This window comes from Anser brachyrhynchus (genome assembly GCF_964034855.1).
Source record: "Anser brachyrhynchus genome assembly, chromosome: 4".
Taxonomy (NCBI): domain Eukaryota; kingdom Metazoa; phylum Chordata; class Aves; order Anseriformes; family Anatidae; genus Anser; species Anser brachyrhynchus.
Genome location: NC_137698.1, coordinates 2,022,604 through 2,045,731, shown reverse-complemented (window position 1 = coordinate 2,045,731; position 23,128 = coordinate 2,022,604). Strand labels below are relative to the sequence as shown.

At 39.2% G+C, this 23,128-nt stretch overlaps 1 protein-coding gene across 8 annotated transcripts in view; it reads right to left on the bottom strand.

The window, feature by feature from the left end:
* The window catches only part of LOC308194816 (bifunctional heparan sulfate N-deacetylase/N-sulfotransferase 4), a 164,473-nt gene that overhangs the window by 76,825 nt on the left and 64,520 nt on the right, over positions 1–23,128 (bottom strand). For 7 of the 8 annotated variants that reach the window (XM_080591231.1, XM_080591234.1, XM_080591229.1 and 4 more), the window contains one exon: positions 12,391–13,634. In XM_080591231.1, coding sequence (XP_080447357.1) covers positions 12,391–13,371 — 981 coding nt within the window. In that variant the 5' untranslated portion in view covers positions 13,372–13,634. The remainder of the gene's footprint in view (positions 1–12,390; positions 13,635–23,128) is intronic. The other variant, XM_080591236.1, reaches the window with a different exon arrangement.

Below are 23,128 nucleotides of genomic sequence, written 5' to 3'. Positions count from 1 at the left end.
CTCCATGCCCTGGGATCGTGGCCAGAGCTGCTTCTGCACAGAAGAGGTTTGAGGCCAAACTCTCTTGATATTGGAATCGATATCAAAATTTCTGTTAACTAAAATGATCCCAAGCTTAGCTTTGTGTCTACGCTATTAATGAGCAGGCCTACAGACCTCTGCAGAGTTTAAAAACCCAGGGAATGGAAAATTATACTGAGATTTACCCTTCTAAAACAATTGGACCTCAACCAAAAAAGCACTTGTGCTTTCAATAATCACTGACAGTTTTAAGAGCCAATATTTCAAGAGTTTCAGGGAAGGCAAGCAAATACTGTATGCTGTCAAAAATGTGAATTCAAACATTCTTTATATAACCCATACTTGAAGGTCTGATATTTTGGGGTTGAAAACATAAGTCCTTGAAGCCTATGGCTTTGATTCAATCTGATTCAATCAGTGCAATTCAACTATAATATTGAGACAACTTTTTTAAATTGTCTAAATGTTGACATTTTGCATTTAATATGTTATGTAAAAGAGTAATAATTCTGGCTTTTACATAAAATGAAGAGGCAGTACAAAACTGAAATACCCATCTTCTGGGATATTCTCATATTAAAAAAGTCTCTCAACAGGGTGTGAATTATTTTCATTTTTTAATTTCTGGAAGAACAGCAATTCCAAAGCTATATTTAATTATGATCTTTTGGATTTATTTATTTATTTTTTAAAATATTCTTCAAACTGTCCACTTTCCCTTCAGCCTGCCAGAGCAGATGAGTTGGCAGAATACTGTTTTGTTTAAATCACATTCCTGTGGAACGTTCTGCATTTAATAATCAATATTTTGCCATGGGAAGCCATTTCACTGGTGAAGTTCAAACAGATCAAGTAACAAGAATAAAAACTTAGTTTTCCTCTGCTTTGCCACTCAACAGTTTCAGAAGGATTTTTCACCCATTTAGTCCAAGAATAAATGGGTAATCAAATTGGAAAGAAGGAAAACTAAAATTCTAATCTTTAAACCTAAAATGAACCAGAGGTGGGTTAATGCCCTTATCACTTGAATTTGGTGACCACAGCAACGCACAGAATATTCTAACCTTTGCTAGTTGGTGGTAAATCTTACTGCTAATTAAACCAAAAGAAGATTTTTATATTTTTAAAGGACTTCTGGATTCAGAAGATCCTGTCTCACAAAAATCGCATCAACAAAAAGACTAAAAGTTCCTCTCAACTTCAAGAATTTCAGTTTCCTTCCCAAACTGAACTGGCCAAACACATCCACAGAACAACTCTTGGGTGCTCCTTGGACTTGAACAGCAGACCTGGGTAAGAAAAACTGCAGCTTCTAAAGAAGCAACATCACTCTGTTAAAGAAGCTCCCAGGTGGGAAGGACACCACGTTGCCTTGGTTGTCTTTCTGTGCCAACCTTAACTGGAAGGGAAAGAACCCTTTATTGTATGCCGTAATAATCAATGATAAACGCTGGAGTGTTAAAACAGAAAACGTTAATCCATGCAGTGTGTTGCAATAACTCAAGTCCTAGTGAACAAAATAACTGTTCAGGAAAATCTGGAGTGTTTTTACTGATATATTGGTTTTGAGAAAATTGTTTCATTTTCTTGTTAATTTTGAAAACGAAGTTCAATTAAAGTTAAAGAAAAAAAAGGTTAAAAATATTTTGTTTTCTTTTCATCCTGGCATTTCTTGAGAGAAATTATTAACCTTTATAAAATATTCTGTATAAAACATTGTAACTATTTAAATTATCACTTGTCATATTTAATATATCCATTATAAGTCTAGACTTTTTGTCCACATGAAATGGCACCTTATAATACCATAATGTAAGGCTATTTAGTGATTTAATAAATCCCCCATGAGACCAAAAAATTCTTTTGTATTTTTTTTGAATAAATGTATTAATAGCAATGAAAAATCATTTTCATCTAAAGGTTGTAGAACTAGTGAGGTTCTTGTACAACGTCATATTCAATAGAAAAAATAAGAATGTGAAAGAAATATGATTTTAATATCTGACAAGGCATTTATACTGTAAGATCATATGCTGATAAATCTCATAAACACTTAGAAACCTTGATTTTAGGACTGCAGTGTATTCTGGCATAGCAAGAAGACTAAATAAGAAAGAAGAACTTCTTCTAAATAAGAAGAACTATTAGTTCATTAGGACAATGTTTCCAGAAGAAAAGGCTGCCACCCCTCTTTGGATGCTGCTGCTGCATGGATAGTAGACCTCAAATAACTTTTACTTTTAACTTTACTTTTTTATTTTTAAATTTTACTTCTTATATAGAAGCAAATCTCTGGAAAAGTATTGCTTCATGCATTTGGGCCAGGAGTTTTATTCATCTCACCTTCTGTATTGATGCAGTAATTGTGTTTGCTGCCTGCAGAAAATGATTACAGTTGGATACAGAGCTATGCTACATGCATGTGCATCACTTCAGAAGGGTACCGCTGTGCATTTGGAGCGGGTGCTGTAAAAGAGACATGTAGATAGCAGCACTAATAAATGTATGGATAAGACATAAAGGCCAGAAAATGAAAAAGAAGGGTAAGTTAAAACTGATATTGGCATCCTACTACTGAACTGAGAATAGGCTGGCAATAAAGAAGCAGGGGGATTTGATGGAGAACCTTGTTGCTTCTAGCATGTGTGCAGCAGTAAATAAAAACAGGAGCTCTCCAGACCTGGCGAATGAGTAATCTGCACTGGCAGCAAAACCACATGAAAGAAATGAGAATCTCTCTCTGATGGGGTTCAAAGTAGCCATGCAACAAACAGTGATCTCTACAAAGGGAGTCAGAGGTGCCCTGTACATCAAAGTGGGAGTTTGCTTCTGAGACGTGTTAACATCCAGCCCCCAGCAGGTCCTTCCAGGCATGCATGCATCACACAGCAAAGAAACAAAATGATCGTACAAAACTCCTAAGCATGGTGGCTCTGAGGGCTGTGGAAGGGGAAGATTTTTCAGGAACTTCCCAGCACTACAGTGCATTTTCACCAGGTTATGACTTCTTGTGTGCATGGACAAAGTTTCATGAGTACTGCAAATCTGTAGCCCCACATAACATCAGCACTGGCCTGAATCTTGGTAGGAATATTCCCAATTGAAATATGAAAGCAAATGAGGCACATGAAAAAGAGCTTTATATTTAGGGCTGTGAGCACTGGTCTGCACTCTTAGCACAGTCACAGGCAGTGCCAGGTGCCTGTGGCATTGGCCATGGTGATGGAGAATAAGGCAATCTTCTACCTATTTCTGGTACATCCTGCTGTATATCTCGGTAATGACAAAAAAAAAAAAAGAAAAAAAAAAAGACTAGATTCAGCTGAAACCATACTGTGCACCTGAGCATAGAGATGAATGGATCACCATTCAGTACTGCCGATGTGGTGCAGACAGGCATTAGCCTTATTCAGGAGATGTGCAGCTGAAGAGCAAACCGTTGGCAGCTTCTTACCATCATCCTTTGAAAACCCTAGCGATACTGCATTGCCCCAGGTTCTGATACAAAGAGAGAGGCTGAGAGACAAAATTTGATGCCTGAGAATTGCCACGCCAATGCTTATGAATCAAAAACTGACACTCAGGTCTAGCTAGTCTGCATCTGATAGAAAATCACAACACATCACGTAGTGTTTTATCATAGCTCATGCTTTCATGGCAAACCCTGAATGCTTTGCAAGACTTTCTCTTCTTTAGCTTGGCCAAACCACATGGACACAGAATATTTGGTGACAAAAACATAAAATGCAGGATGAATTTTTCATTACATTTGAGTATTTGTGCATGTGTGTATGCTTATGATCACTGCAAAAAAAAACCAAATAAAAACAATAAACTGTCTGTTGCACAGAAAGCCCCTTCAGCAGTGAAACAGCTATACCAAATTGTCACTATTTCAAATGTTCAGTGAAATTGCTCATTTTTTGTTTATTTCTAAAGTAGCTACACATGGATCTCATGAAATTTCCTAACTAAAATGGTTTCTTGCAAAGTGAATTTTTCCAGACGAATCAATGTATTTGTATGCAAAGCACTATTCGCCAACAAACTCTGCTGAAAGCAATATATGATTCACTCTAATGATTCCAAGCTATGCATGACTCATGTTGAACAATGGAGCCAGAAGGTCATTTGTTCTCATGTCTCTGTGAAATTATTTGGACTCTGCATATGTCCAGAGGAAAAGGAAACCCTTATGAAAAGTGTCCAGCCCTTTGGAGAAAGCCTCAGCCTTCCCATAGATGCAGCTCACTGAAAGCAGTGCTCGTATCCTAAATTTTGACCACTGGCATTTTTTTTCTGAAAGGAAGCTGAAGATTTAGTTTGAAGGTTATCCTATTATCTGCTATCAGAATCTGCTTATGACTTATCAGTTTTGAAGTTCCACATGCTGGCATGTGATCTATATCTGCAGGAGTTATAATTAAGTGTCCACTTACTAGAATTTAATTTTGGACTTCAGAGGTGCAGCTCTTGCTAGTCTCTTATTCTGCCTTTTGTAATTTGGTATCTTTTATCTAAAAGCACTTACACGCTTCTGTCTGTATGATAAGAGGACAGGTGGAAACTTACAGCATTAGAAGTAAAAGTATTAATTTAAGGGGCCTATGACCACATTCGTAGACTAGAAAAAGATCACAAATTTAATTTGTGTGGGTGTATGCATATGTGCATATATATATATATATGTACACATACATATATACTTACCTAAGAATTTGAAACCAGGCATAGACGAAGAATTGTTTTCATACCATGTTATGATACAGAAGTGGTCAGAAAATGACCAGTTAGTTATTGCTAAATATTTTTAGTTTCAAAGTTCTCATTTTCACTTTGAGATTTTCTCTATTCTCTCACCTGTTTGTCCATCCTTCCATCCCATCCCTTCACTCTTTTACTGAACATTGTTGTTTTCAAATTATTTGTATAATGCTAATGATACTAAACTGAGCTTTTGCTCTAAATGTCATTTCTTTTGCTCCCATTCGGATGACAAAAACACATTTAAAGTTTAAGTAACACTGCCACTAAAGTAACTGCAATATATATATATGGCATTCATGGTAACATGCTTTTTGCTGCATCAAATGCTTTTAAGGCAATAATTATGACTGCCCTTTAAGTCTGTGTTGGCTAGCCTTTCTTGAAAGATATTCCATCATTTCTTACAGTGTTATTTTGCTATACAGGAACAATTGTTAGTGCACCTTTTAAAGTAATATGCATAGTTTTAAAACACAGGTTAATGTAGGTGACTTGAGAGGTTGATATAAAGCAGCCATGCTTTTTGGCTCCTACAAATTCCCTAAATGCTATGAAATGGAGTTAAATGAAATTAAATGAAGCTAAATAAAATATAGATAACCACATACATTTTAAAAATATATTCCAGTACAACACATCTTATGACTTCGGAATTATTTTGGTGGAGGTATTCAGGAAATCAGTGTAAATCCAGAAAATCAGCAGAAGTGTAGATAAAAAGAGTAGGTCACAAGGCAATAACGCTAGACACAGGCTGTGAGCATTAGATATTGCACTGGACCAACAACTCAAAAAACCTCTGCCCTTTCTGTATTTTAAAAGGTATTCTGTGTTGGTTGGTTTGTTTGTTGTTTTAAATTCAGAACTGTTTGTCTTTTTGAAGAGTAAGATCTATTTAGGTCTTAGAGTTGATTAAAAGCTGAAAAAATGAAGGATTATTTTTCTCTAGATTTTTAATTTGTTTTCTTTCTTTGTGAAATATTAAATTTTTACTTGAAAAAAAAAAAACAACAGACACCCAGATTTTTAATAATTCTGTGGTCCTTCGACAAATAATACTAAATTGCACTGCAGAAAAACCAGTCTGTTCGCTGGGAGAGAACACAAAGTGAGTTTTTTGAAATGTTTAGGAAAATATTTCTTAGACTGCACGATAAAGGTAATGTGTGAGACACATGGAAGGAATGTAATTTTCTAAACTAACAAAATGAACGAACTAGAAAATTAGTCCCCAGAATTTGTCTTCTGGCAAGACTGTATCAAGCACTCAAGGCTTACGAAATCATCAGTAGGAAACCTGTAAGACGAGAGAATCCCAAGTCTATTATAATTCAGGTAAGGTGCTCAGACAGACAGACAGTCCTCCAGGCTGCCAAGGAGAAAAATAAATGTTTTGCTGACGGCAAAGGAATCCTGTTTTTTCACTACATCAGTGCTGAAATTGTGAATGAAAGAGCAGGCTTTACTGAAACAAAAAAAAAAAATACAAGAGTTGAAGTCTAAAATGCTTTGTGTGATGTATCTAGACAAGGCACTTCAGCGGTATTCAACACTCAAATTATTGCAGAAAGAACAGGGTGATTCAAGAGACACGAACAAGGAAAATATTGAATGATCCATCATCTCTCCTGAAGTAGAATAGAGTAGACACTCCCATTTTAAAAAAAGATTGTCTGATTATTACATTTTTCTTATAATGCATTCTCAGCTGCATTTTAAAGTCATTTTTAAAGTCTTTAAAATCATCCCAAACTGGAAACTCCTGAATTTCTGTTCATTGTGTTCTTCACTGCCATTTTCAAAAGTGTTTTAAAGTGACATGATGGTAACACTTAGACTATAATGACAAGTGCTTGAGTGTCTGCTCTAACTTCCAATGCTCATACATGCTCTGTTTTTAGTTTCTCCCTGGATTGCCCATTGATGTGGTTACTTTATTGGCAGGAGTTTACTATTATAAAAAGGCTACAGGATGACTATTGTATCTCAGTATCCGAAAGGAAGTGATGCTTCGACTTCTATTGAAAGAAAAATTAAAAGATAAATTAACAATAATAAAAATAAAAACAATTTGTTTCCAGCTTCTATCTACAACATCAGTTTCAAGTTTTGCTGAAGCACTGGGGATTGATAGTGAGTACATCTGGAATGAAATGGAGGGAGGTTGAGATGTTGGGCTGCCGTAACTTCCATCATCATCTCTCCACTGTTGTGTGTGAGTACCAGAAGGGTGCAGCAGAGGAGGGTATCCAGAGAAACTCTTTAGAAACCTGAGTTAGAAATCCAGGTATATGGTACAATCCTCTCTGCCTTTTTTGTCTGGTCTTGACCACTGCTGGAGAATTTCTATGAAAATTTGGGCATTCTGCAACACTAGATGCCATATTCTACAAAGGGACACAGAACAGTGCTATTGCCCTTTGTTAAGCAGAGCTTCCTTATCCACGTGCATGGACTGGGGCTTTGCTACCAACCCCAAACGGCACGAGAAGTAAGGGATCCCAGCAGAACTGAAGCAGAAACCAAGCACTGGTCCACAATGGTTTATTAAATTCCTTCCTTCAAAGAGTGTTGAGACCTTGCACGGATGTGCTGCACAGAGTTTTACCCATCCTGTGCCCACCTGCGTCTCTGTACTGAATATTGTTCTGCCATGCCTGGTGATGTGGCCCAGATATTTCTAATTATTCTACCTGAAAGCAATTCGCCTTGCAGAAAGATCAGAAAAAGCATACGCTGGAGAGATTCAGTTACCGAGTGCAGGCTCCTGCTGAGCCAGTACTCTTTAATTTGGAATTATCAGAAAAGATGTGACTCCAACATGAATTCTTGTCTTTAAAATACCAAAATGAGCAAGAAATCACACCCTTTAAGTGTTCAAGGCTTTTTAATAATGATGAAGGTCAAAGACAAACTGCAGACTTGTGGAAGTGAGGAGGTGTCAGAGACTAACGCAATTCTTTTTTCAACTGCAGCGAGTGGACTGAAGGTTAGAGCAGGAGAATGGGGGAGAATGCAGACGGGCTATCTGATGCTGCAAGGAAAAGGAGAGCCCGCAGTCAGTAGTAACACACAGCACATTCCCAAGCATTGCTTCATCATTTTATCATATCTCAGACAGCACAAGAACGATCCTTCTGCAGCAATTAGAGGGAATACAAAAAAGGGAAATGTGGCTTTAGAGAAAGGGGCTTTGTGACACGATGGTGCTGGGACAAGCAACTTCTCTTTGATTACTGGCTCCAGCTGGGAGAGTGGGAGAAGAGAGGGAAGCAGGTGGCTCCTGAGAGGGTCCACCTGGAAGAAGGCTATAGAAGGGTGGCTGTTCTGCCTTGCTAGTCCTGGAGTTAGGAGAGGACAGAAAGTAAAAGGCTGAGGATTGCTATTTTTTTTGTTGTTTGTTTGTTTTGTTTTGAAAGGTAGGGATGTTTACTTGTTTGTTTTTTTGTTTTGTTTGTTTTGAGCTAATAATTGCTCCCAGAAAAGAAAGTGTAGTTGTGGAGGGTACTGGAAAAGTCCTGGTCACTGCATTGGGCTCTTCTGGGTGACTAAATACCATGCTAGCTCATACTAGAAAAACAACAAAGGAAATACCTTAGCAAGTTCTTGCTGCCTGTTTAAGTATGCTGCTGGTTTGTGCCCAGTTAGAAGGGAACTTCAAGGATAAAAGTTCTTTCTGTTTGAAAGAACCCAGACCCAGCAGAAATGGGTATTTCTAGTTGTTTTTGCTAAATCACTGATGTCAATGGTCTTGGGCTTGTGTGGCCAGGAACCAGCATAATTTGCATATACACGAATTCAGTAATGCTGCAGGGTAACTGAGGAGTTCTTGATTTTTTTTCCTTCTAAAATCAAGCAGAGAGATAATATATTGGCAGGAGGGAAAGGGAGGAATTCATTTGCGGGGGCTCACTAGTCTCAAGATAGATCTTTGCAAAGCTTGGGAAAATAGCTTTTTGTGGCTCTGCTGAGTTCGTGTTTAATTACTTAGCTAGATATGACCTTGCACAACTTCTATAATACAAGGGACTAGGAGATCTTTTGTGGTAAACAGAGCCCGTAATAACTCTGTTCTCTAATCTCTGTTTCTCTAGCGATGCCACCCTTTATAAAACTATATATAACCTTGAAGCACCTAATTGAGGAAAGGCTTTGTGAGGGGATAAAAACATTTGAGTTGCAGGAAGTAATTACACCGGAACAGTGTTACTTGTCTTTTTATTGCTACGTACGAATACTGTTATCGGAAAACTCATTTCTAGTCATGTGTTCTTCGGGCTGGCAGTTATTATACAGCTGGCCACTGGCAGGAAATGCCTAAGAGCTTGAACAGAGAGATGTTATTTAGTTGTAATTTTAACACAGTTTGGGAAGTGCGCTGCTGTTTGTTTGCGGTTTTCTTGCGTGCACCTGGGAATGTGGAATGTATAAAAGCATTCCCAAAGAAACACAAGTGTGTGTGGCACCTCAGAAAAGCCTACGAGAGTCCCATATGATTGCACAAGGTGAGTCTATGATAGTTGTAGTGACAAATCCTAAGAAATAAAGGAACTGGAGAAGTAGTGATGTGGCATAATTCAGTGAATTGTACTGTGCTGAGAAGTTGTTTCATTGCAAACATTGTTTCATATGTTTTTCCTCTATTCTGTTCTTAGCATTGTATAAAAACCATTCTGTGTTGGAGATGCTAATAGTTTAAACATGCATTACAGGGGCTGGGATGAAATGAGTTTTGATGTGCATGATATTAATATCGGCTATGATTTTTGTGCTAAATCTACCTGTAATATGCAGCTCAGAAAAAAAGAGGAAGTGGTTCAAATTTTGCTATGTTCTTGTTGAACAACATACTGAGTCTATACTAATCCTTTAGCTATCAGAGCCATTCATGCCTTTGCCCCTGTGATACACATGCAGGTCAAGCACAACCTGCCCCTATATCCCTTGGTGCCTCCATGTGTCACCTCTCATGCCTTTCGTGGCAGCCTCTAACCTGCTGTGAAAACGCAACCCCCTTTGAGCAGCTGGTCACAGCAGCTGCTTCACAGTGCAAGGCAATACTTTGACATCACTTAAATATCAGCCTCCTAAATGTTGTCTCCCTCTGCTATTTTGCCTTTCAACCAAGGAGGCTGCTCTGCCTTGAGGGGAGAAGCCAGGCCCTCTGGTTCTTAATTGCCTCCTTTCCCAAGTGACTTGAGTGATTGTTCTCTAACTCACTGTAATTATCTTTTACTGTAAACTAACCAAAGTACACTCTGATTTTTTTGGTGTTACATTCATTAGCAAGCATCCTGCTTTGAATGTTAATGTATTCTGGGAATGTCCAGTCTGTAAGTACAGACTGAAACGCATAGCAAGTACCTGTGAAATACCCTGAGAAACAAATCCTGGTAACAGATTGGAACTGAAAACCATAGTTTTATGTGCAGAATGGACCAATGGATGGTCAAGCTGCAGGATGGCTTTACATGGGAACATCATCTATGACAAACAGACAATCCCCCATCCTGCTTCCCAAAAAGACTGCCTGATGGGAAAGTTGGTTCTGAGTGTGTGCTTGTAGAGTTCTCACCATGGGTGGTGTTTGTTGCATGATTTCTTCTTTGTGATGAAGAGGGGGTCTCACCACACTGCTGCTTTTTTTTGGTATTATTATTTTCTTCAGGAAAAGTCTGAAGCTTAGCAGATGCTTTTGCATGTTAAGGTATTCAGTGCTGTGACCTGCCCAGTTTTCAGATGGGTAAATCTGTGCAGCATACAAAATTGATGCCTAATGCTTTTAGCAGCTATGATTCTGATGTCCAGATCCTACTCGAGCTCCTGGATATTTTCTGTTGTATCTCCTATAACGAACAATGGAGCACGGCTCCTCTGCCAAGCACAGGTGGAGAGGTTTGTCTAATGTTGTTGATTGCTGGATAAAAAAGGAAATGTCTTGGGGCTTGGAGATTATTCCAGTCAAAGTTATGATTTGAATTTTCAAGTGACTGTGTGGACGCTTTTATTCTAGTAATAGGGACTCTTTAACCAATGTAGAATAATAGACTTCTGTAGTGGAGCAAACCAAATCAGAAAAAGGCTCTCAAAAATGTGCGTGCAGAAAGCTCCTGCTGAAAAACTTGTTCCACAATTGCCTTTTCCGTTAATTTCCTCTTCTAGACAGGGCCTTTGTCAGAGTGTTTTATCATATATTTCCGCTGAGAGGGCACTTGGTCACAGAGCTTGTGCGTAGTGCTCAGATCTCAAGACACCAGGAATATCTAATGCAGACACTTGGAGTGTCTGGGTGCTAGAAACAACCCTGATGAGCTCTCATACACCTGGTTTGGCTAACAGAATTACCTGAACTTTTCTGATGTGCAAAAACGTTTCATCTGTATGAGACTATTTCTTTTGTTGGGCATTTCAATATCTCTTAGTGATTCAGATGAATAGGCAGACAAATATATAACTCATACCAATGGAAATAATAATTAAGAAACAAAATAGAAATTTAGGTTTAAAACCAAAAGGCTTACTTATTGCTCATGAAAGCATTAGGGTATTTACAGGAAAACCCTAGAATAAAAGCTAGAGAATGTAATATTGCATGTTTAGGAGCCTCAGTTAATCTCAGTGTGATTCCCCCACCCGGAAAACTGAAAGAAAGTAACTTTCATGCTATTGACTTCTGTCTATTTATCACTTTAAGTCTGTGTCTTTCTACAGCACACACGCTTTTGAGAATTACTCTGAACATGTATAATGGAGTCCCTGGATACTGCGGACTATGAAAAGAAGTTTAAAAGCACCTCCAAACAACAGTCTGTGAGCAACCCACCTTATCAGATATTTAGGTCATTTGCTGAGGTGTAGGCCATACTTTCATACTGTCACTAGTAACTTGAAATATTTATTTATCTGCTAAAGAAAACTTCCCTGCTAAAGATTGTAAGTAAGTCAAACTGTGGCCAACTTTTCCATTTGTTTTTAAATTCTATTTAACATAGTTATAGGAGAGTTCAAAAAATGAACAAATTTCTATTGTTCTGTTTAATTTTTAGAAATAATTACAGAATACAGAAAATGCCTATAAATTGAATTATATACCATATGTACAAATAGATGCATATGTCTGTATGTTCAAAGGAAAAAAATAAAAACATGGTGTAAAATGTGGTGTTATCTAACAATTCAGAGTTCTCAGCAGCAAATATGCTCCAGAAACAGAGATCCTTTTATTTTGGTTAAGAAAAAAAAAAGAGACCTGTTATGTTAGGTATTGGAAGGTTCCTTTTTTTTTTGAATCCAGGTGCTCAGGGCGAAGTCCTTGAGCAGAACTTAGATGAGGAAGTGGCAGCCAATATATTCACCACATATGTTATTGTATGAGGCCACCTCTATGGATGCAACACACTTGAATCCATCTCTGTATGCATGTGGGTAACCGGACCTTTAGAGTAACCTCAGGTTATGGTTTCTGTTTCTGCTGGCTACGTTTGTGCACTTTCAGCCTTTAAAAGAAAATGGGACTCCCATGTTTGTCACTCCTTGCCTCGTTTTGAATGCCCCATTGAACATACTTGCATCTGGTATAGTATCCCCCAGCTTTTGCCTTACCTTCACATCATTTACGTTCATCCTCGTTCCCTCCTTCCCAACAAAGATGTCATCTATGTCAACCAGAATGTACCTATCCAAGGACAGCATGAGCTTCTTCCCTGACAGGAAAGAGATGGCATCAATAAAGATCAGCTTGTGTAACCAGAAGGTCAGGTTGTTTCCAAAAAGAACTCTTTGAATCCCATCATGAAGCCCCAAGTCCTGGATGACGGTTGCATACAGAGCAGCCTTTGGCAATGCCACGGGAGGTGGTCGGGAGGTCTGCAGTTCAGTTAAAAGCACAGGTTGGTAGGTGGAATGGTTGAACTGGAAAACTGTCCAGTCTTCACCAGGCAGTGGGCCTTTCTCAACCCTTGGTGCTTTGGTAATGCGCAGAAGGGGAGACTGAGGGTTTACAACACAGTCTTTGAGGGCTATGTTATTGTAAAGATGTAACGGCAAGCCTTTCAGTTTTGTACTTGGGGAGCTGTTTTCATTGGCTTTATGAAAACCAATTATGCTAACACTGTATTCCACACAGTATTTTTCCAGAAGCTCTCTGTTCCACGAGTCCATGGATACATACTTTAAAATATTCTCATATATAACAATTGTGTATTTTCCTCTTCCATTGTCTGTGAGAGGGGGAATATCCCCCTTGGCAGGCGCGATGACCATGTGGTATTGAAATCTGCTGGACTCAAGGATGGCTATGATATCTTGCCCCAGCTGGGAGTACTGGCTTTCCACAAACAGGAGGACAGTGGGATCAGTTTTAGATGGATCAATTGGCTTAGCTGTTTTCAGCTCAATGGATCTGTATGGTAGAACCTTGAGATCTTCACAGTCTGCTTCTCCAGTGGTTTCTGCAAGGGCCATCTCCTGCTTGTAGCTGGTGTACAAGTAATAGGCAGAAATGACGATACTTGCTAAGCAGAAAGTAGCCAGGAGAATAACAAGTGTTCTGAAACTTCTGTGGAGCCTCACTATTAGATTCATCTTTTGTGGGACTTTCAACTTCTGTTGGACTTGTCACTTTTTGGTTTTCTCTTCCTAAAGTGCCATAATAATGAGGAGATGCAGAGGTGCTGATTCCCCTCCTGAGATGTTCATGTGACCATTGCAGTACATTTATGAAGCTGTTGGGGAGGTTATGAAGCTGTTGGAGTGGGAAGTCAAAGGATCTGTAAAGCTAAATTGAAAGAGGCTTTCTCAGAATACAGCAGTTGCCAATAATCAACGAAGATGACTCTCAACATTATCTGCAACAAGTTAAAAAAAAAAAGTAAATAAAATCCATAAAGCAATTAAAAATGCATGTTAATAAACAGTGATATCAGTAGTATGAGTTGAGAGGGAAGTTTATGAACACTTCAAGTGTTGTGTGCTTTCTTAATGTGTTTTATCTTAATACATCAGAGTTCTCCCATTTTCTTAGGGCATAAAATAAAGTCTAAACATAACTTTTTGAGGGCAGTGGTATTTTTATTTATGGCCATTTCTTGGCTACAATGCGTTATTGCTATTGTAAGTGTGGTTGACTAATGATTGTAGGACAAAATGAGGACAAAACAATGTTGGTTAAATATTGGCCCAAGTTCTATATCAAACTCATATTTTTATGGCTAAGTATTTGCAAAGGACTATCAGATTCTGTTTTTGACTGTGAAACTGATCAAGGCAAAGAAAAAGACATGAGAAACCTTTAGAGGACTTCTTTCTCCCCAGTTTCTATTCTGTAACTGGAGTGGCCAGTATTTTACTGCTCATTTAAAGACTGTCAATGATTAAAATTGCACATGGATTTTCCAAGTGAATGAGTAGGTTACTAAAACTGCAGGGTGCAGCAGTGCATGCTCCGTTTTCTGTTCTCCCAGGGATGAATGGAGGATTGTATGGGGCATGAGTAGCGTTGGAGTTGCTGAGCCATGAGGTATTTGTTCTGTGGCTGCTGGGTGGGCACATAAACGTGTGCATTGAATCAAGGCAACTCTCACTAAAGGATGGGGGCTTTGGGCTGTCCCTGCTGTACTGTGTGGCTCAAACTGGACTGCCTGGCCAGCTCAGAAGCACTCGTGTGCTTCTTGGTAGCCCTACCTAAATTCACAAAGAATTCCCAATGCTGACAATGAACCACGCAACTCAGAGGCAATTAAAGCTAACTAAACAAATAGCCCATGCTGCTCTATGGATTTTAAAAAGAATTAACATCTGTCTGAATTATTTATATTGTTTACCTATTGGAAGAATGTGAGCCTGTAAACAATGGATGATTTTTGAACTGCAAGGAGGAAGAAACTTTTTCACAGCATACACTTGTCAGTTGACATCTCCTTGTCTATTAACTTGAATTATAATTTTGAATTTTTATTCTGAAAACTACTCAATCTTTACATGAAAAACTATAAAAAGCTTGCAAGAAAGGTATTGAGGAAACTTGTCTACCAGTTAGAACTCTATGCCAGAGTCATAAAATATAAAGAAACTCTTGGTTGTGTCAGTTCAGGATTTAAAAAATAAAAGCAAAAAGCTTTACTGGTGCTCTAAATGTGTATATATATATACTGCTCTCCTAGTATTAGAACTATACTGCTTTGGAGAGTTGATCGAGCAATGAACAATTGCTGAAGTAATTGTGAATTAAGAACTGTTTGTTTGTGAGAGACTTGCTTCTTCTCTGGCTGTTTAAGCAAAGGGAGTTGTTGCTGAGACCAGTTGTGACTTTGCCAGAATTCAGTTTTTATCTGCTTTACCTTTGTCAGTCAGAAGCTTGCTAGGAGATTCATATCTCTGTACTGTGGGCTACCCTGTCTGTGACACTGCTGTGTGTCACATGGCAATTAGCAAAAAAGGTGAGCAAGGTGGATAGCTTATATACGGAGAGAAATAAGAAGTGAGCAGAAGTAAGAAAAGGACCCTGTATTTAGTAATATCTTAGGTGTGAAGGGAAAAACATAAAAGAAATGCAGCAATCATTGGGAAGTTAAAACCATTCTGATAATTGTAAGAGAATTGCCGTATTGCCCCCCCACCCCCAATCCCTTTAGTGCTTCCCTCATCCTGCCCTTCTGTGTATACTTGTCAGGATCTCACTTCTTATTAAACCTCCAATTAAGATTTTATAAAAAGATAAAACCGGATCAAGTGAAGCATTCTCTGTGAGGCCGTGCTTCAGTTTCAGTGACATTGATGAGTCACTCAGCCTGACTCTGAGGGTTTATCAGATCAGGAGAACTGCTCTCTGTGGGAAGGACAGCCTTGCTGGGCGTGTAATCTCCCCACAAAACAGCTAATTGCAACAAGCTTTGGTTTTCTTAGCATGAGAGATACGGGTATCTTGAAACAATAATTAACCCCTCCCTGTCCCGGGACTTTGCATCTTCTCCTTTCATCACTAGAGGGCAATATTTTCTTGCTTTTTGCCAGACAGCACCTGCTTTCACCTGAACTCACAGAGCAAACAGCCCTGTGCTCATACTCTTTCCAGAAGGGCCTCAGAAATCATCGAGGCACACAAAACACTTTAATTAAGACACTTCTGTTCTTATGTTTAATAAATATAGTAAAAATAAACAGGATTTCTGTTCTAAGAAATCTGCTGCTAAATCGCATTGAATACTTACCAAATGTCTCAGTCAACAGCTGTACCACAAGAGGAACTGCATGCAAGGAGACCTAAAATTGCACATTTTTCCTCACTGTTCTGTCTTGCTGGATCTCTTGTGTACTTGCATGGCAAGCTGTCACTTGAACCAGTTCTTCACTGTTACTATTGCTTTTATTGCTAAAATATGAAAAGCCCCTGACTTTATGCTAGACAAACGTTTATCCTACATTAGTTAATACAAATATCACTGCTAAAAATATCTCCTACTTATCTAGAATAGTTTGTAGTATCTAGTTATATAGAAGAGTACATCTGTTCAATGTGGATGTTATAGCAAGAACAAGTATTCACAATTATCTAGGTGCGCAATATTAAGATTGATAAGAAATTTGAACTTCCACATGGGAACCTGGAATTGGAGCAGATCCCCTTTTAAATTGTGCATTGTGTTTGAACTGCTCAGTTGAAGTGATTATATTGTTCAGTAAAAAAAAAAAAAGTGTGAAGTAATTAAAGTTTATGAAAATAAATCAGCTATATTAGCCATTAGTGGGACATTTTCCAAGGCATAATTGGAAGTTAAGTGCTGTTTGTGCCTTTGAAACTCTCCCCCATAAAGTTCAACAGCTTTATATTCACTCAGAAATTCAAACTTCTTTAGAGTGTATCTGTGCTGTATTAATTTGAAAACATGAAAATAGGCCATCTTTCGTAATTATCATTGCTAATGTAGTTTCATTCTAGAAACTGGTGTTTGAGGTCACTGGTCAGAACTCACTGGCTCTTCAGGGGCAAAGTCTAGAGCCGGATACACTTGATCAAGGAATTCAGGTTACAATCATCCAGACTTGGCCCTTTAGTGGATTTCTGGCTTGTGTTTCGCAGACATCCTAGACATTTCTGTTGTACAGAAATGGTACAATTCTCTTGTGATGCCATAGCCATGTGCAGGAAGAGTAATTTTTTTTAAATTAAGGCAGCCAAAGGAAAACAGAAGTTTTTAAAAAATCTCTTCCTCTTTTCTAAATAGTACTTGCTGCTTCCCCATACAAATGCATTTGATTAAAGCATATTGATATTGAAGATGATTGGGAGATCAGGGCTCAAGAGCTGAAAAATGGTAGCACTGTAGTGAAAAGAAACAACCTCTTATTAACACCATGTGCTAGCACTGCATCAGGAATTAAAGCTGACTCTCTCATGGCCCAGTTTCTGAATATGGACCTTCTCAAAGTGCACTGTAATTTTTAATAAGCGTCTCGACCAAACTGGGTGCAACTAGTTGATAGGGAAACATAGACATTGCGGAATGCAGCTACATATTGCAAAATCAGTTAGCTATTAATTGCTAATGAGGGATCACTGTAGTAATGAAGTTATTGCTTGGATGAATAAAAACAACTTGATTAAGAATGAGGGTTGCTGCCTTGCATCATCAGGAGAGAGATGTGATACGTGAGTGGCCTGGTGCAGGCATGAGGACAGCAGCAGGTATCTGATGTCGGGCTGCCAGCCTGGGCAAAGGGCAGGGAGAGCACTACCTCACAGGGCTATCAGCTTGTATCCTGTCCTTGTAGCTAGGCTAAGGATCTAGTTGGCTTATGAAAAGCGGAAATCTTGGTTAACACCAAATAAACGGTTGTTTTTATCCATGCTGTTGATCAATTGAATAGGCTTCACATCTGTAACAGGTTAAAAGTGTGTTTCTGACTACAGGCCTATGTAGAGGAGCAGTGCACTCGATGCAATATGGTAATTTCTGGCTGCCTCTTTGTGCCAGTGCAATGCTGCGTGCAACGCTCTGTGGGTAACTCATCTGGAAACAGGCTGGGATCTCCTCTCATCGTATTCCAGTATAAATCAGAAGTCATTATGTTTTTATTTTCTATATATAAAACTTCCCTTTAGGCTAAAAAATTAATGTAAACTCTTTCTTCCTTTCCTTCCTTTCCAAGCTCATACGACTGCTGCCATTTGTTAGCAGCCTAATGATCCATGATACCGACTTACTACTCCTTACATGTGACTGCTCATTCAACACAGAAACAAGAAAACTGATTTGAGTGAAAAATGACTCTTGTTGACCATTAGCAAAATGTAGGGTTTCTATTCACTGTGGAGAGAGAATAGACTTTTTTTCTTGGATTTCCAAGAGACTTCTTGCTAAGTTCATGAAACTTGGGTTCTTGAAAGATAATTTTTCAAGCTTAATCAAGTTACAACATGTTTTCTGTGACCTCTTAGCTCACACATGCGTTGATGCCGGCTGTTCTTGGCTTATCATATGTCTGTACAAAATGTTTTCACCTGAGGTAGGGACAGCTCAGCTGGCAAAAGGTGGTGCAGTTCTGACTTTGTTCTAACTCTGACAATCTCTGAGTGGAGAGGCTGCCCTACCTAGCACCTTCATCTCTTTTGTTTGGTTTCAATTCAAAATCATCTGTAAGTTTTTTTCATTATTTTCAGAAGTATTTGATCAGTCTATTAAGACAGCGAGGCTCTCAAGGTCTCAGGGGTACCTCAGGATGCTTCTGGGCCCAGGCTCCCTCAGGCCGCATGTGCTGCGTGTGTAGGCCTCTGGTGGCTGGTCTGCTGAGAAGGCCATGCAGGGGCTGGGTGGAGCCAGCTAAAATGGCAGAAGTGGTGTGGAAGAAGGCCTTAGGTAGGATTTGGTGGTTGGCGCATGAGAAGGGACACGTGCTCCACCAGTCAGCTGGCTGCAGTCAGCTCTGCTTGCCTGCAGGCTGGGTCTGCGGCCTTGGACTGTGGGGCGTGCCTGGTGGTAGTCGCTGAGATGGTGGTCCGCCTCAGGAAGAGGTGGAGAGACTGTGAAGCATCTGGGAGTCCAAGAGTGTAATACATCAGTGGTGCTCTGCCCTCGCTGGTATGCACAAACTGGCCTGGCGTGGACATGACTAAGGCAGGTCTGGTGTCTGATCTGCATCAGGATAAAGGCAGCATCTGGAGGGGCACCAAGGAGAGGAAGGAAACTAGTACTACACAGAGTTGTAAAAGGAGCCCCTGTTCGTTCACTCAGCTTCCATTAGAGAACAGATATGAGGCTCTGGGTGTGGTAGATGAGGGGTGTGAAGAGGTGTAAGAAGAGGTATCCATGCAAGTTCTCCTACCAAGGCCCAAACCAACAGGCTCCCTCCTCCCCTCCTCATAGCAAGTAAAGCAACAAGACCAGCACTGTGAAGAAACAGCAGCAAATTACATTCTCAGGTGACTCCCTCCTGAAGGGAATGGAGACTTCCATTCTTCTCCATTCAGACCTTCTGCAGACCAGGCCCTCTTCACAGAGAACGTTGCTACCTCCCCGGGGCTCAGATTGGAGAAGTCAACAAGTAAGATTTTGAGTTTAGTACAGCCTTTAGATTATTACCTACTCCTGATCTTTTATGTGGGAGCCAATGAAGTCATGACAAGAAGTCTGAGGTTAGTCAAAGATTTCAAGACACTGGGAAGATGGCTAAAGGATTCACTAGCAGAGGTAGTATTTTCCTCAGTTCTCACTGTAATGGGAAGAGACAGTGAAAGAACCAGGTGAGCCCAGGTCATTACTGCCTGGCTTCAACTTCCAAGATGTTGAATGTAATATTTCATGATATTCCCAGTTTACAAGTGTAAATGCCAAGTTCTGCACCTGGGAGGGTGTAATGCTGGACACAGGTAAAGACTGGGAGATGAGTGGCTGGAGAGCAGCCATGTGGAGAGCTGCTCTCCTTGAGGGTGGTAGTTGACAGTAGGCTCTACGAATCAGCAGTGTACCCTAGATGCCAAGAGGGCAAATCACAATTTGGGGGTGCATTAAACACAGCATAGCCAGATGGTCAAAAGAGGTGGTTTTTCCACTATATCTAGCTTTGGAGTTGCCTCACCTTGAGTATTTTGTGCAGTTCTGGGCTCCACGACATAAAAAGGATGCTAAGATATCTGAAAGTGTCCAGAGGAGGGCAACAAAGCTGGTTTTAAAAAAAAAAAAAAAGCTGGAAGGCATGTCCTGTGAGGAGAGGCTGAGGACAGTTGGGTTGTCTAGTCTGGAAAAAAGGAGGATGAGAGGCAACCTCACTGCTCTCTGCAACTTCCTGAAGAGGGGACGTGGAGACAGAGGTGCTGATCTCTTCTTGGTAACCGATGGTAGAAGGCATGGGAATGGCACAAAGCTGCACCAGACCAGCTGTTAGGAAAAGTGTCTTTACCCTGAGGGTGACCAAACACTGGAACAGGCTTCCTGAGTAATATACTTTAACTTTTGGGTAGCCCTGAAGTGGTCAGCCAGTTGGACTTGATGATCTTCATAGGTCCCTTCCAATTGAACTATTCAAATTATAGCGCACCTATAATATTGTGTGATTCCAGAAAGCAAAATGACGGTCAGAGGTTGAAGTGGATAATCAGTGAACGCAAAGCAAAGATCTTGAAATACCTCAGCATATGCACTGAGTGAAAGCTAGCATGATCTTATGCATGAAAGAATACTTGGAAACCAGCTATTTGACCCTTCTGACTTCCAAGGTTCTTTGACTTTAAACTTTATTGGGTGAATTCAGAACTTGAAGCTTTGAAGAAAAAAATGCTCCCTGGCTGAAGGGCAGTTGTAAGCCTATTTGAAGATAGTTTTACACATACATATTCTCACATGTGTGCACATATGCAAACACCTCTTACCACATATACATGGTAGCTGGGAAATGTGGTATAAAGAAACGCTTAGGGAGTCTCTTAACTCTTGTCTTGATAAAGTAGATAACATCTGACAGATGCAAACTAATTCATGCAAAGCTAACATTTGGTCTCACTCTAGGACCAATAAAATGTTGGTTTATTTTTGTCATGCTTAGTGTTGTTGAGTGTGATTTGAAGCATATTAATTGAGAGATTTTATTTATTTTGGTGCTTTACTTGTCTTTTTACTAAGTAGGGGAATTGTGATTAGAGAGAGCCTGGTAATAATCATCATCTCTACTCCTTCCTTTTATGCTTTTGAAGTTGTGCAGATAGCCACTGCTGACTCGCCCCAAGTTCCACCTTCTTTAACATATACGGTAGCTGTACTGTCATAACAACATAAAAACAGACATATTTTGTTCTCATTAATGTATGATCCGAAGTTGCTGACTTGGCAAGTGTTTTTTCTTAAAGCTACTGGTCTAAAAATTATCAATAACCTCTGCTAATGAGACCTCCCACAAAGATATTCTATGTGAATCAGTGGGACACTTTTACAAATGTGCGCTAGTGAGACTATAAGGATGGATTGTTCTTTTGGCAAATCTTCCGTCATAGAATTTTTGTCTCCTTTGATTCTCCAGCCCATGTGTAACATCTCATGTTGCTTAACTCCTGCTAGGAATTTCTATTCCAAGACTTACCCCAACCTCACTTCTGGCAAATGTTGCCCTGTGTTCAGCCTTGGCCCTGACTCATTAACTTTCAGGAGTCTAACAGTTTGGACCACCCAGAAATGCACATGAATATCTTATGTGTGATGTTTCAATGACCTGTTTTAGAACATATGTGGTTGCAATGTTTCTTTAAACTCTATTTTTCATGAGTGTCTGGTATGAAAGCTCCTAGAAATCAGTGATATAATTATGGTCTTTGGAGAACTATAGGGTATGAAGGGGGGGAACATATGTTTCCTGTTTCTTGACAGAGTAGCGCTGATCACCGTTGCAATAAGTATGTCTTAATGACCAGGTACACATTTTGTTCAGTTCTAAAAATGTCACATTGATATAATAATATATCACTATATCATAATATACGAAAATATACATAGTATTTTGATGTTATCCATCTGAAAACCTTAGATATGTGGTAAGACCTCATTTAAAAAAAAAAAAAAAAAGAATTCTCCTTGACTTCTCTGACATCTATTGGTCTTGCTTGATTAGTGGTAATAATGTGCATCCCTTCTCACCAGTAATTTACCAAAAATTCAAAACAAAAATATCATTATTCTTGGATACAGGCCTGACTTATCCAAGGTCATTTGGCAGACCCATGGCTGAGCTGGAAACAATAGCCACTTGCTCTTGCATAATGCTATTCTTCAACTGATAGTTTGTCTTTAACAACCCATGTGAGATCTGTAGAAAAGTAACTGTACTGCCAAGGGTGAAAACGAAGATTTTGAGATACAGACTGAATGTCAGAAGCTTACTGCTTAAGCCACGATGGCAGAGCCAAAATGTCGTGGCAGAAAGTTGTGGCTGAAAATGGAGCAGATGTTTCTATGCTCCAAAATTGTGTGTGACCTACAGGATCAAGTTCTGGGAGTTGATTCTTTGCTTTCCAGTGGGATTAATAGAGAATACAGGTGTAATGAACATCCTGTGATTGCACTGGACCTTTTGAATGAAGCTGATGAATAACAGCAGGCTTTAAGTGTTTCCCTAAGACAGCCTGCAAAACATTTCTCCTGACCTGATGCAGCAAATCTGATCTCGCTTGGTTAATGGCTCTTCATCGCTTTTTCAATTCATAGTTTAATGCCTCGATGAAAGCCGATTTGAATTCATTTAAGTTTTCATATAAAACTTTTGTGAGATATTGTATCAGATGTTTTATTACGGTCCATCTATTCTGTTACCATTGTCTACTTTTATAAGGCTGTCAATTAGCAATGCAGTTTCAACAGAATGATTTGTGCTTTGAATTCAGCCGAGACACAATATTTGTGCAATATAATGGCTGCCTAACTAGAACTCCTTAAAGTCAATCAATGCAATAATCAAACTCTACACAGTTTGTTTGATAGGTTATGAAAGTTAAGACATAAACAATATTTTTAAAAATATTTTTCTATAATTCTATAATATTCTAAGTAACTGCAGATCTGTATTTTGAAAATTTGCCAAAGATCATAAATTTGCTGGTTAGCTATTGAAACTTTAGTTTTTGGAGGCTTCCTCCACAAAATAGATCAAAATTTCCCTTCTTAACAAAGAAAGAGTCACTTTGTCTACTTGGTGTAGTCACAGGCTCTGACTAGCTTACTAGAATATGAAGTTTTTAGCCTTTGTATATTTTTTTCATACTTAATGCTTGCCCACGTTTTCTGTTTTCTTATTGCTGTAATGGGACCTAGAAACATTGTCTTTCATATAGACAATTAAAATGTCTTGACCCTCATATCAATGA